Source organism: Mytilus edulis, chromosome 3 (assembly GCF_963676685.1).
Source record: "Mytilus edulis chromosome 3, xbMytEdul2.2, whole genome shotgun sequence".
NCBI classification, from domain to species: Eukaryota; Metazoa; Mollusca; class Bivalvia; order Mytilida; family Mytilidae; genus Mytilus; species Mytilus edulis.
In genome coordinates, this window is record NC_092346.1 from 49,698,382 (window position 1) to 49,711,689 (window position 13,308).

General features: G+C 32.3%; 1 protein-coding gene across 2 annotated transcripts in view; it reads right to left on the reverse strand.

The window, feature by feature from the left end:
• LOC139516710 (DNA-directed RNA polymerase I subunit RPA1-like) overlaps positions 1 to 13,097 on the reverse strand; it is a 40,031-nt gene extending 26,934 nt beyond the window's left edge. The window contains exons 1-8 of one of the 2 annotated variants that reach the window (XM_071306969.1): positions 12,992 to 13,097; positions 7,625 to 7,805; positions 6,379 to 6,506; positions 5,473 to 5,683; positions 3,758 to 3,938; positions 2,645 to 2,927; positions 1,473 to 1,616; positions 308 to 448 (exon numbers count right to left, since the gene is read on the reverse strand). In XM_071306969.1, the coding sequence (XP_071163070.1) occupies positions 308 to 448; positions 1,473 to 1,616; positions 2,645 to 2,927; positions 3,758 to 3,938; positions 5,473 to 5,683; positions 6,379 to 6,506; positions 7,625 to 7,787 (1,251 nt within the window). In that variant the 5' untranslated portion in view covers positions 7,788 to 7,805; positions 12,992 to 13,097. Of the gene's footprint in view, positions 1 to 307; positions 449 to 1,472; positions 1,617 to 2,644; positions 2,928 to 3,757; positions 3,939 to 5,472; positions 5,684 to 6,378; positions 6,507 to 7,624; positions 7,806 to 12,909 lie in introns of both variants that reach the window. The other variant, XM_071306968.1, reaches the window with a different exon arrangement.
• Positions 13,098 to 13,308: the final 211 nt, after the last annotated feature.

The following is a 13,308-nucleotide window of genomic DNA, read 5'->3' on the forward strand; positions in this document are numbered from 1 at the left end:
AAAGACAATTTCTAGAACATTTCTTTTTATGCATAAATTTTAATAACAATTTCAGTAGAAGACAAGGGTTTCACCTAACCAAACAGCTTCATAACCGTCCTCCAGTAGCTGTGCTAGTGAAGTACTCCATATGCTCAAATTGTAGAGCTGTGGCCTACTTTGACAGGGGTCGTCCCCAGATTCAATTTATGGAAAATACAGTGATAATATAAGAAGGAATGTCATGCAATACTGTTCAACATCAAATGAATTTAAACTATTTCCTGTATATAAACATATAGTTATGAATAGATTTTAAATATTTTACCTGTTTAATTCCATTTCTTTTTTCTGTAGATAATCTATCAAGTTCACCATCATAACAGCTGTTCACATGTGTTTGTAAGAATATCCAACCATTCTGTAACTTATCTACTAGTGTTTTCCCTGGTACAACGGATAAACTTGTCTGAAACACAAGATTCATTATAGGACTTCCAGTCAAAGTAAAAGGATAATTTTCAAAATTTGCATTAAAATTGTTTAAGGCTTCTTTCATTGTCTTTAAAAATTGTTTGTCAGGCTAATTTTGTTTCAAATTCAAGTGGGAAATCTTCTTCTTTCAATGACACATTTTTCATGGACAATACTTTATGAATCTGTACACTTTGTTGCTCTTCCCAACTTTTTAATTTTTGTCAAATTAGGATGATTGTTTTACAAGAATGCACTTGAATACTAAAAGTAATAGTATCTTTTATGTCAAAACACAACAATTTTATTCAATAAAACAGGTTGGGTTAAAGGAACCCCCAAAACATGACATGAATTGTAGGTGAGCTCAAACTTCTGTGAAAGTTCAAATTTGTTAGCCATACAATTTTACTGCCGAGAAATAACAGATGAAGTTTATTTTAATGGTCATGGTTTAATTCAGGTTGTTTTTATTGCCAACAAATTATCTCCCGTTTTAAATGATTGAATTTCCACTGTAGAGATCATGCCATTTCATGGGAGCTCTTGGAAATTAATCAGTTTAATCACTTTGTGTCATTACTGAGATTATCATACTTTTTTCAAATGTTTATGATTGATGCTTAGACAAATCTTTTATCTTGATTCAAATTTATTTCAATGGAATTTAGGAGGAGTCATCTTCAAAGTACAAAATAATTTACAATAAGCCAAGCCTGTTATTATACAACTACTTGTCTTTTTAATTATAAAAGAGAGACATTTTATCTGTTATCTTCATACTACAATTTACATATGTATACATTGTACCAGTAAATACATGAATATTGTAAAAATATTCCTAAATTACATGGCTGCAATTAACTTGTTATAAATATGAACAAAGATGTTAATTATCTTAATCTTTTCATTTTGATCATTTTTACCTTTTAAATAGAGAGCTCTTTTTCCATTGATTTGATTTCACTAAGTACCAACCACAATTCTAAATTATTGTTCTACTTAATGTATAGACTTACAGGTATTTCAACAGTCTCTGATTTATCCTTGTTTTGTTTATCCATCAAGTCTATAATCTGTCGTATTATTACGGAATCACTCAGAAGTCTGGAGAGGTTAGCAGTCTGAGGGTTCTCAAACTGTTTGTCACCCATTCTTGCTACCTAAAAATGAACAAATATATAATATATATTGGAACTTAGTTTTATATCATATGATAAAGGTAAACAGACAGAAAGTCACAGGATAAAAAGACACAGGTCATAAAGTCACAAATTTGATATGACAAAAAGTCACAAATAATTTTTTGACAAATTGTTTGAATATGTAAGATAAAATCTTGAAATATTTACTTTTTAATTCACAATGATTCATATATTCATGTTTAACTTTAGGAAATGTGTCATTATACTTGAAAAATGAAGATTTATTTAATTTTAATCATGCAAATGATATATTTCTTGGCACCATGAAGCCATTAAAGTGCCAAACCACTTTGACATTTTGATTTTTAACAATTACTTGATCAATTTTGATATTTTTTTGATAAAATTTGTTTACAAAGTTGGTTTATATACAATAGTTCAAGAAAAATACAAAAATATTTTTTTTAGAAATAAGCATGTTTTATTCAAAGAAAATAATCAGAAAAAATGAATTGTGACTTTTTGTCCTGTGACTTTCTGACCTACATTCATGATAAATATGGGAAGTGAATGCTTAAATCCTTGTTTCACTTAGAACATTACAAAGAAGATCAGAACAAAAATGATCTATTGTTTATGCCAAATTATGATCTTGTTGATGATTATAATACATTATTTTCCAACTGGTGCTAATTACTAAGAAAATTATGATGTCACAAAGCAAATATCTTCATGTGACAATGTCCAAAGACAAATTTTCCCTTGAATGACCCCAGTTCATCTAGCAGTTTATTTTTCTTATTTGTAAATCACACATTTTTAATGATATGTATCAGCAGGGGGAAATTATGACAAACTATAGGCTCTAAAGAGCCTGTGGCTCACCTTAGCGTATGAAAATCTACAAACTATATCAGCAAAATTTGACTTTTTAATAGATTTTGCCTCAACAATCATTTTTGTGATTCATCTATCATAATTTCTATTATATATGGCCTAATTAAAAGTATAGGTAATGTGAATACTTGTTTACAAGATATACTTACTGGCCTGAATCTTGATGGTGGTACAGGAATAACATCTAGAAAAAATATATCTGTTGACTGATCAGCCACATTTAATGACAGAGCTTTAAACAAATGTTTCAGTAATGTCTTATCATTTGTCCATAATCCACGCATGTGTTCCCTTAGCTCTGTAGGTGTTAAGTATCTCTGGGTACCAGTAGATTTGGATGGATTTTGATCCTCTTCCTCATCACCTGGATCTTCTTCTTCTTCGTTTTCTTTATTACTTTTGTCATTTTTCTTTTTCACTTTAGACTTATCTCTGTGAATAATAAAAAAAATATATTATAAACCTTCAAGAATCACTCATGGTCAACAAAACTAATAAATTCCTGCCATAAAATCAAATAAATATGGATTTTTATTTTTGTCTAAGGTCATGAAAGTAGTTACAGATAAATAGGAAGAACCTAAAATTTAATGCAGCATTCAGGTAATCAACCTCTAGGCCACAGTAAACATGTTAACTTATTTTTTTTAAAGATTGAATTTATTTTCAGTGTGTTGTTGTATCAATTAAGAAAGCACTTTTAAGGACTTTACTTCAAAAGATGTACAGTAGATATAGGATATTATGATAAAAAAAAACAAGTTGAGATGGTTTACAGCCAATTGCATTGAGTGTGTAGGTAATTCTTATCTCTTTGGTTAGCTTGCTTGATAGCTGAACAGTGAAGTCATCATTAGGTAACGTATAATATCCTCCTTTCAAACTAGGCTTATCATACAGACAGATAGATTGGTTATCTGTCGGACTAGTCTACTTTTAAAGGAGGGTAGTATACCTTACCTAATAAGGACTTCAGGGTTCAGCTAGCAAGCAAGCTTACCAAAGATATTAGCCTTGCTTACACACTCAATGCAATTGGTTGTAAGATAGCAATAATGAATAATGTAGCATGCCCATCAACTCATATATCTTATATTTTCTGAAAGCTTTATACAAATACATAACCACTGCTGCCACCAGATAGTAATCCCTATATCATTAATGCTGCAGCAATTATACACTAATCCATAAAAGATGATCCGTGCTGTAGAGTGGCTGAGTTTAGCATTAAGTATTTGCCTATACATTTAATAAATACTTACTTGGAAGATAATTTATGTTGCAGAAGTATCTTATTGAAATGCTCATGATGTAATTTCTTCTTTTTCTCTTGGCAATGTGGACATTTTATTTGCTTGGCCAAATACTCTCTCAAAAAGTTAGTAACAAATGATGTCCTGGCTGCCGTTATATGTTTTGATGAGTCTTTTTCTACTGTGCTGTCTACAAATTAAAGAAAAAATATTTTACAACAGAAAGACTGGTCACAGATTTCTTCTTATTTTATATACTGGAAATTGTTATTTTCTATAAGAAAATTGTTGTTCAATGTATGTGAAGGTTAGCCCAAAAGATCTTCATTTAGGAGGCAATAACTCCCAAGAGATTCATCTGAAAATTTTGGTCACAAAAGGAGTAGGTCCGGTAAGGACCGATTTTGGCCTCAAATTTCAGTTTCATCTGACGAAAAATTTTGACCACTTTTTAAACACTTAAGTGTCTATTTCATTTGATACAATTAGTTAATGTGAAAGATTATATCTGATTTAGTCATTAAAAACGATCCGATTCAAGCTCAAATATGAAAAATCTACCAAATATGCCGAAAAATGTCACTTTTCAGATGGTTTTTGTCAAAAATGAAAGTGGCCGCATCCGTGTTCATCCTCAACCTTTATATATGTTATGTATTATCATAAAATACAACTTGCATTTCAATATTAAGGATGAACACGAATGCGGCCACTTCCGTTTTACATGAAAACCGTCTAAAATTTAACTAAAATGCTAGAATTGTGAAGATTTCAGTAATTTAGCATGACTTAATGGTGCTAGTACCCAATATATGTGCATTCTATTGTCAAAAACAGCCCATATTTATGTAGCAGAAGCATTCTACTGTCCAATAAATAACTAAAAGTTTACATTTTAACAATTTTGTAAAACTGCTAAATTTTGAGGCCAAAAAGGGGTCTTACTGGACCTACTCCTTTGAAGTAGGTATAAATGTTATTATGAACTTTGTAGCCCCTGTCAGATTTTTTTCTCTGTTATGGTTTTAAGATCAAACACAATTGACGCATTGTACCCTTATGCTCTATTTTTAGCTATAGTATTTATTGACTGACCAAAACAAACAAAATGTATACAAGATATCCTAAGGAACATTCACCTGCAGTTTGGATAAAATTTGATCAGTAATTTCAGAGGAGAATATCTCTATATGTGCCTGTCCCTAGTCAGAAGCCTGTAATTCATTGATTGTTGTTTGTTGGTGTATATCATTTTTGTTTTTCTTTCATTATTTGGTACATAATTAGGCCATTAGTTTTCTCAATTGGACTGTTAAACAATTTTCAGTTCATGGCATTTTATAGCTGACTATGAGGTATGGGTTTTGCTAATTGTTGAAGGCTGTACAGTGACCTATAAATGCTAATGTTTGTGTCATTTGGTCTTGTATGAAGGGTTGTCTTATTGGCAATCATACCACATCTTCGCTTTTTTTTTATATTATGGCCATGTTAGTTAAAAAATGTTGGTAATAGCTAAATGTTGGCTTCATGAGATACAGATTTTTTTATTTATTTTTTTCCTTTTTTTTTTTAATCTCAACATGAATGGCTTCAAATGTGTTATTCTGTGTGAACAACAGTGTTGAGAAATAGTAAAAATAAAATATATATTTGAATGACATTCCCATGACTGTTTTAAATCTAACAATTCAATATATAGGACCAGGAAGGAATGTGCTTACCTTTTATCTGTTGTTGTACCCATTGGTTTACCTTGTCAGGTATCTCATCTGAGTCTTGCATTTCTATTTGAAGGTGGTTTCCATATTGTTCTACTTCCATGGCTGATGTCAAAAGTCCATGATCAAGTAATTCCATTTGACTTATGAATACTGCACTATTTATTGTTTTAACTGCCATTCGTGTACACTCAAAGCAAGATCCACATAAAGTCTACAAGAAAACTATTTTAATTAATCATTTACAAAATAATGGTCAAACCTGCATGCCTACAAATTTTTGTTTTGCCTTACAAAATCTTTGTTTTACCTGATGACACTGTCATCTGCCTTTCAAACACTTTCTTTTAATTGTCAGAATACATTTTTATTGGCTACAAACAGTGGTTGTCAAAGTTCCTTGAGGACTTAGCAACCATGCTTACCAGCTTACATTTACCTTACTTACATCATTATTTTGAGATGTACCTGTGGATTCATTATTATTTGTTGAATAACATTTTTCATGAATTTTGTGGATAAAGGTGAACCACTAGTTTAATAATTTAACAAAGTACAAATTTTCTATAGGCTTGATTGCAGACTTTGGAAAACCATTAAATCGTCATTGAAGGGCAATAACTCCTGTTAGGAGTCATCAGACGATACCAACAATGTTAACCTATTGGTAGATCCTTCCAAGTTGTTAATTTTTACTATTTAAAATTTCTCTACATCTATTAGGTAATAGGTAAAAACACAAACAAATATCATATAAAGGTCCTTAACTCAAATGAGGAGACATTTAACCTTGAACTTTTTAGTAGATCTTGTATTGTTGACTATTTTTTTGCCTTTGAAGTCAGTTGAGCTAAAAACAAGTTCATATCTTTTCATTTTTGTATGAAATAACATTATTAACAAACAAACCTTATACATTATCTTGAAAAATACAGGATTGAAAACAGGAACAGGAAGTTCAATGTGTCCCATATGTCCTGGACAATGGACAAAGTTGAGACCACATGTTCCACACACATCGGTTTTGTCAGTTGGACCTGAAAATATATCACAATTTACAAGACTGTAAAAAATTGACAGGCCAGACAAAAAATATCAAACAAACAACTATGAATTGTATTATTGTTTTATTTTTTTTCCTCTACAGAACCACCTTAATAAAATTTCTATTTTACCCAATATAATGCTTCTTTAACATTAAAAGGAATAAAAGCAATGATATTCTTTAAATGTCTAAGAAAATTCTGACTGTTTATTAAATTCTTATAAATATTCACACTTGGTTTCTTTTTAGTCTAATATACATATATATTCATGGTCTACTGTATTTTCATGCATAATTTTATGTGCTGTATCCATGTTTTTTAATCTACAAATCCCATGTTATGCATAGCACACTCTTTTAAGTATTTGTAATTTGTTTAATGAACTCGTGTTCCATTGACTTTTCAGCCAGGTACAAATTTATTACAACAATTACTGTGAAACATGATGATCAGAGTAAAGATCTAAAAAAACTCTCTGTACCTGTATTTTCCTGAAAAGCAAAAGCTATAAAATTGAGAATGGAAATGGGGAATGTGCCAAAGAGACAACAACCCAACCATAGAAAAAAACAACAGGAGAAGGTCACCAACAGGTCTTCAATGTAGCGAGAAATTCCCGCACCCGGAGGCATCCTTCAACTGGCCCCTAAACAAATATATACTAGTTCAGTGATAATGAACGCCATACTAATTTCCAAATTGTACACAAGAAACTAAAATTAAAATAATACAAGACTAACAAAGGCTAGAGGCTCCTGACTTGGGACAGGCGCAAAAATGCGGCAGGGTTAAACATGTTTGTGAGATCTCAACCCTCCCCCTATACCTCTAGCCAATGTAGAAAAGTAAACGCATAACAATACGCACATTAAAATTATATATATTTTTAATGTTAAATCTAAACCCCAAATCTGTCTATACATTTTTGTATTACATTTCATTAAGTTGTAAATGTTTCTTGGAAAAATTCCTTCAACAGTATTTATATTGTCATCCAAAAACAAATATTAGTGATTCACAAATGAACTGATGAAAAGACATAAACCATACCCCAACCCTTCATATACAGGTAAAATAATAGGAAGAAAATATGCATCCCTAGACTGTACCTAATGCTGAATCATATAATCCTCCAGGATTAGCATTAAGAAGTGTATCGAATGTCTGGGCATTATTTATTTCCTTCACGCTTAACTTCTTTATTTCAGTGTTGTTATAAAACTCAAAGCTGACAGAACAGAGAGTCTGCGTCACAATTTCTGTTTCCTCCATTGTTTTGACAAATCACATCTGAAAAAAAAGTAAGATGACACAATAATTTCAATTGTTAAATACAAGTTATGGCCTAATATAACAAATATCTGGAACAAACATATTCTGTGAATTTAAAAATTATTGCAGGGTTATATTATTCTGAATAATGCAACTGGATGGGTAAGCATGGCTATATCAGAACTCACATTCTGATATAGGATTCATATATCTATATGCATTTATTCATGATCATGAAATTGCAATAATTAATTTATTGCATGTTTGTCAATTCCTAAAAAAATGCAATAAGTTAACATAATAATTTCTGAATTAGCAGTAACAAGTCATCATGGTCATGCTGTAGGTAGGACTCACACTACTTCAGAATTATAGGGAGAAGTGACTTCTCTTTTTGAAACTGATAGGGAGAAGTGGTGAGATTTGAAAGAGAAGTGCTCATTCGCGTGGTGCGCTACAATATTTGGATTTTACTATAGTATAAAGGGTCATATGTAAATAATGTTCTTTTTATATTGTTTAATTCATATCTGAGTATACAATTAAAGTAACATTTCAAATTAAAAGTTGTTTAAGTTTTACTAAGGTTCTTGTGAGAAACTACCAACTAAATATTTAATATCTAGCACTAAAAAAAATATTTTTTTATTTTAAAAAATGTAAAGAAATTATAATATATCAATAAAATTTAATTCAAAACTATCTTGTGTATGAAATTCAGTTTTTCTCATTAAAAAAATATATAAGTTATTAAGCTGGGCCATAATATATTGATGTTAGTATAATAGTCTCATAGTTTAGCAACTTTAATCAATAGTTTGAAACAATCCATAAAAAATATAGGGAATTATAAACACCAATCAATTAGATGTAACCAAAAGTCTCTTAATGCATGTGGAATACGTAATTTGTCCCTTTGAGATCAATATTCTTCTGTCAACTGTTCCATCCGTACGTCCGTAGTTATTATTGTAAAAGTACGGATTTCGGTCATAGCTGGTCCAGTTCAGATCCGTAGTTTAAAAATCGGTCAATGGCGGACGAATGCAAGAAAATTTACAAAAATAAACGATGTTTGACAAGTTATTTGGAAAGGAACATGACGTTTTTAATGCAATAAATGGATTAAACATTTACTGGAGGCAACTTTTATCACGTTTAAATGAAGTAACAAACTTATTTTGCCACCGAAATTTAGGCTGATGTACGGTTTCGAGTAACAAGCACCGGAACTTGCGGACATGCACAAAGTGATAAAAAGTTGTAAATTTATCAAATAACCTGCTACACACTGCAAAGACAATGCTTTAACCTCTTTTCTTAAGATAATGAATCGTTTATGTCTAAATTTCTTTAATTATCATTAAAAAATTGATGTTTCATCAGCTTGGTAAAAATTGAAAATGTCCGATGACGGAAGCGACTGAAAGCGAGTCGTCAATAACAGGGCGACTTGTTTTCGCTTTTGGGGGTCGGGGAAAGCGAAGTGACGGTCAGGAAAGCGACTTCTTCGCCCAAGTCGCCTGGTAGCGTGAGCCCTGGTAGGTACAATCCCTTTACAGTCTTGATAGTAAAAAGTTCTAACACTTGCTTTAATTGCAAATCTTGTTTTTGTTAATTTACTCACAATATCTATAGACTAGTAATGATTTACAGCTTTATTCATTACATGTATTAAGGAAGGACTGTAATTTTTTTCTGTCTATGAAGAAATAACATCAAAAATGTGGTGCACACTAAATAACCAGCGTAAAGTTACAAAACAACGACCACACAGAGTCGTTGTTTTGTAACTTCCGTTGATCAAAGTTAAATGGACAAAAAAACAGCAACACCGCCAGCAAAAAAACTAATTAAAAGTGCAGTGATCTGGAAGGATTTTTTCTCTATGGGCCCAGGGCCCCTCAAAAATAAATTCAATGGGCCATTTTAAACAAGAGTGCACACGCTGAAATGTCTCGCCTTCTATACTAATCATTGATATTATGTTGATAGTCCTACATGTAAGTATAAAGCTTAGTTTTATTACAACTGTCTCATAAACTTAACATTAACCAAGATAACTAAACAAAGACCAATGAACCTTGAAAATGAGGTCAAGGTCAGATGAACCATGCCAGGCAGACATGTACATTTTGTACAGCTAACAATGCTTCTATGCAACATATATAGTTGACCCATTACTTATAGTTTAAGAAAAATAGACCAAAACACAAAAACTTAACACTGTCAATGAACCGTGAAAATGAGGTCACCGTCAAATAAAACCTGCGCGACTGACATAAAGATCATAAAATATTTCCATACACCAAATATAGTTGACCTATGGCATACAGTATTAGATAAAAAGACCAAAACTCAAAAACTTAACTTTGACCACTGAACCATGAAAATGAGGTCAAGGTCACATGACATCTGCCCGCTAGACATGTACACCTTACCATCATTCCATACAACAAATATAGTAGACCTATTGCATATAGTATGAGAAAAACAGACCAAAACACAAAAATTTAACTATAACCACTGAACCATGAAAATGAGGTCAAGGTCAGAAGACACCTGCCAGTTGGACATGTACACCTTACAGTCCTTTCATACACCGAATATACTAGCCCTATTGCTTATAGTATCTGAGATATGGACTTGACCACCAAAACTTAACCTTGATCACTGATCCATGAAATGAGGTCGAGGTCAAGTGAAAACTGTCTGACAGACATGAGGACCTTGCAAGGTACGCACATACCAAATATAGTTATCCTATTACTTATAATAAGAGAGAATTCAACATTACAAAAAATTTGAACTTTTTTTTCAAGTGGTCACTGAACCATGAAAATGAGGTCAAGGACATTGGACATGTGACTGACAGAAACTTCGTAACATGAAGCATCTATATACAAAGTATGAAGCATCCAGGTCTTCCACCTTCTGAAATATAAAGCTTTTAAGAAGTGAGCTAACACTGCCGCCGCCGCCAGATCACTATCCCTATGTCGAGCTTTCTGCAACAAAAGTTGCAGGCTCGACAAAAATCATGGGCCATGTTGTCAAATGAGTGGGCCATTTGAATTGACTACAGTGAAAAAGAAAAAAAAGTGTATATTTTGGCAAAGAGGTGGTGGTACAATTACCTTTATGATTCTAAATAATATCATGGATATTGTTCCTGTGATTTTGTAATTTCAATTTCAAAGAATATAAAATAACTTCTTCCAAACCGGACAATATTTAAGATAACCTTTATTTTCAATGTGTTAACTGGTACTGTTGTTTTGTTCATGTTCATGATTTTTTTTGGGGTCTTCGTCGATACCATACTTATTCCAGACTTTCCGTATTAGAGGACGTTTCTGACATTCGCTCTACAATTCTTGTATTATTAGTACTTCATCATGATGACAACAGTAACAGTAGAGAGTATCATTCATTGATAGAACAAAACAATAATTCACTGAAGGCATGTTTACAAAATGTCAAAACGAGCCAAAGACCAAAAAGTGACAAGGACAGTTAAGAGCCTTTTAAGGAGACAAAAACTATATTCATAAAAAGGCTTTGGGGTTTTTCAATCGAAATAATGGCAAGTTAAACTGGAAAAGATAATAATTAGAGATAAATCTCGTCCGTACTAGCCAAATATCACAAATTTAAAGTTGTTTATAAAAATCATATCATGAATGATCATGATGATGGTTAATTGCGTTTTTTGGGGTAATCAGTTATACCGTACTGTTCTTTTACCCCATTGGAAAACTCCCGAGACTTCCCAAAAATATACAGGTGCTCCTATCATTGGAGGAACATTACACAGTTGTGCAGACACACACATGGCGGCACGGAACACGATCGGAAATCCATTTTACAATATCTAAACATTTCGAAACCAAGTGAAAAATAACATGCGCCACGTGGGCGCTTACATAAGTCACTCTATGCGCCATTTCTGGTCGTTATGCGCTATAGGCGCAGGGCGCACGTCCTTCCCGATCACTGAAAGTGTTTAAACAGTAATATCATGAATATATTATGTCTGGAAATTGATATTCGATAAGGAAATTTACATGGGAACAGCAAGTACATTTACTCGTTGATCAGATCGGTAAGAGACATTTTATTAGATTTTAAAACAATTTTTCCTGACCATTGCCCCGATTTCTTGAAACAAAGTTGGCAACCTTTCGCTTCGCTCTATAGTCGAGATTCACGTTGATAGTAAACATGCATATTTAAAGTAAAAATATGGTATATTAGTATATATATGGAACAAATAAGTGATATATATTAAAAAATCTGAGATTTATGATAATAAGGGGGAGGGACAATGGGGGGCTCATTACAGGATCCTGTCCTCAAGCACCTATGATTGATATCTAATTGTTCTGCTTAAGTATGTAATAGATAAATTGAAACCTTATATGCAAATGGTGTTTTTATAATAGAACACTTCAGAATTGAGAAGAAAATTGTCATTTTATTTATTTCTATCAACTTTTAAATTTTTTGTTACCATAGTCAACATTACAGTAAGCATTTATCGCCTTCTCTAACAAAGAGCTTGGATTCTTTTGTTCTATTTCCACTGGTTTTCGCCTGAGTAATAGTAAATTAGCATAGTTTTCAATCACAGCCACTTATATCTATCCATAGAAAGACCCACTATCAATTTACTCGTAAATATACGACAAATTCAGAGTTCGTGAAAAGTGGTGGTCCTCAGGATTTTACCACTAAAATTTGGTATAGGACTGACACAGTTTGGGAATTTTTCAATAGAATTAATAGTGAGGACCTGCAAATTTTTTATCAAAGACCACCAGGGAAAAAAAGATTTCGCGAACTCATAAAAATTATAAATTTACGTTGAAAGTGTGTCTTCCTATGCCATTAGTCCTATAACATATGACCTCGGGGGCATTATTCACTATTTCTATTTGCTGTTCTGATATTTTCTTTTTACTATCAATGTGCCACCTTCAAAAAAAATAAAAAATGAAAATATCAGTATAAAACGTTAAAAATTGAATAAGAATGCGAAGTCATATGTGCCATGTTTTCAATTCCTTTTGATGAACCTTAGTCATAAATACTTAACAAATAGATTGTGATTTGTGCATACCTGCATGAAATGTGAACAAAATTTCAGCAATAGAAAGACTTATTATCCTAAATTATCACATTCAGAATAAAAACAATATTACCACATGGAGCATGGAACATTACAGCGCAGGGGACAGAATCTACTGTTACGAGTACGTTAAGTACATATTAACTAAAAATCAATTCCGGATTCTCAAATACTGAGATCCGTATATCATAGACAATTTATTTTTAATCAACATGGGCTGTAGTCCAAATCTAGCATAAATCCAGGCGCGGATCCAGAGGGGGGGGGGGGGGGGGGGGTTCCGGGGGTTGGAACCCCCTTTTTTTTGGACGATCAATGCATTTGAATGGGGACATGTAATTGGAACCCCCCCCCCCCCCCTTTGTCCTGGGTTAGGAACCCCCCCCCCTT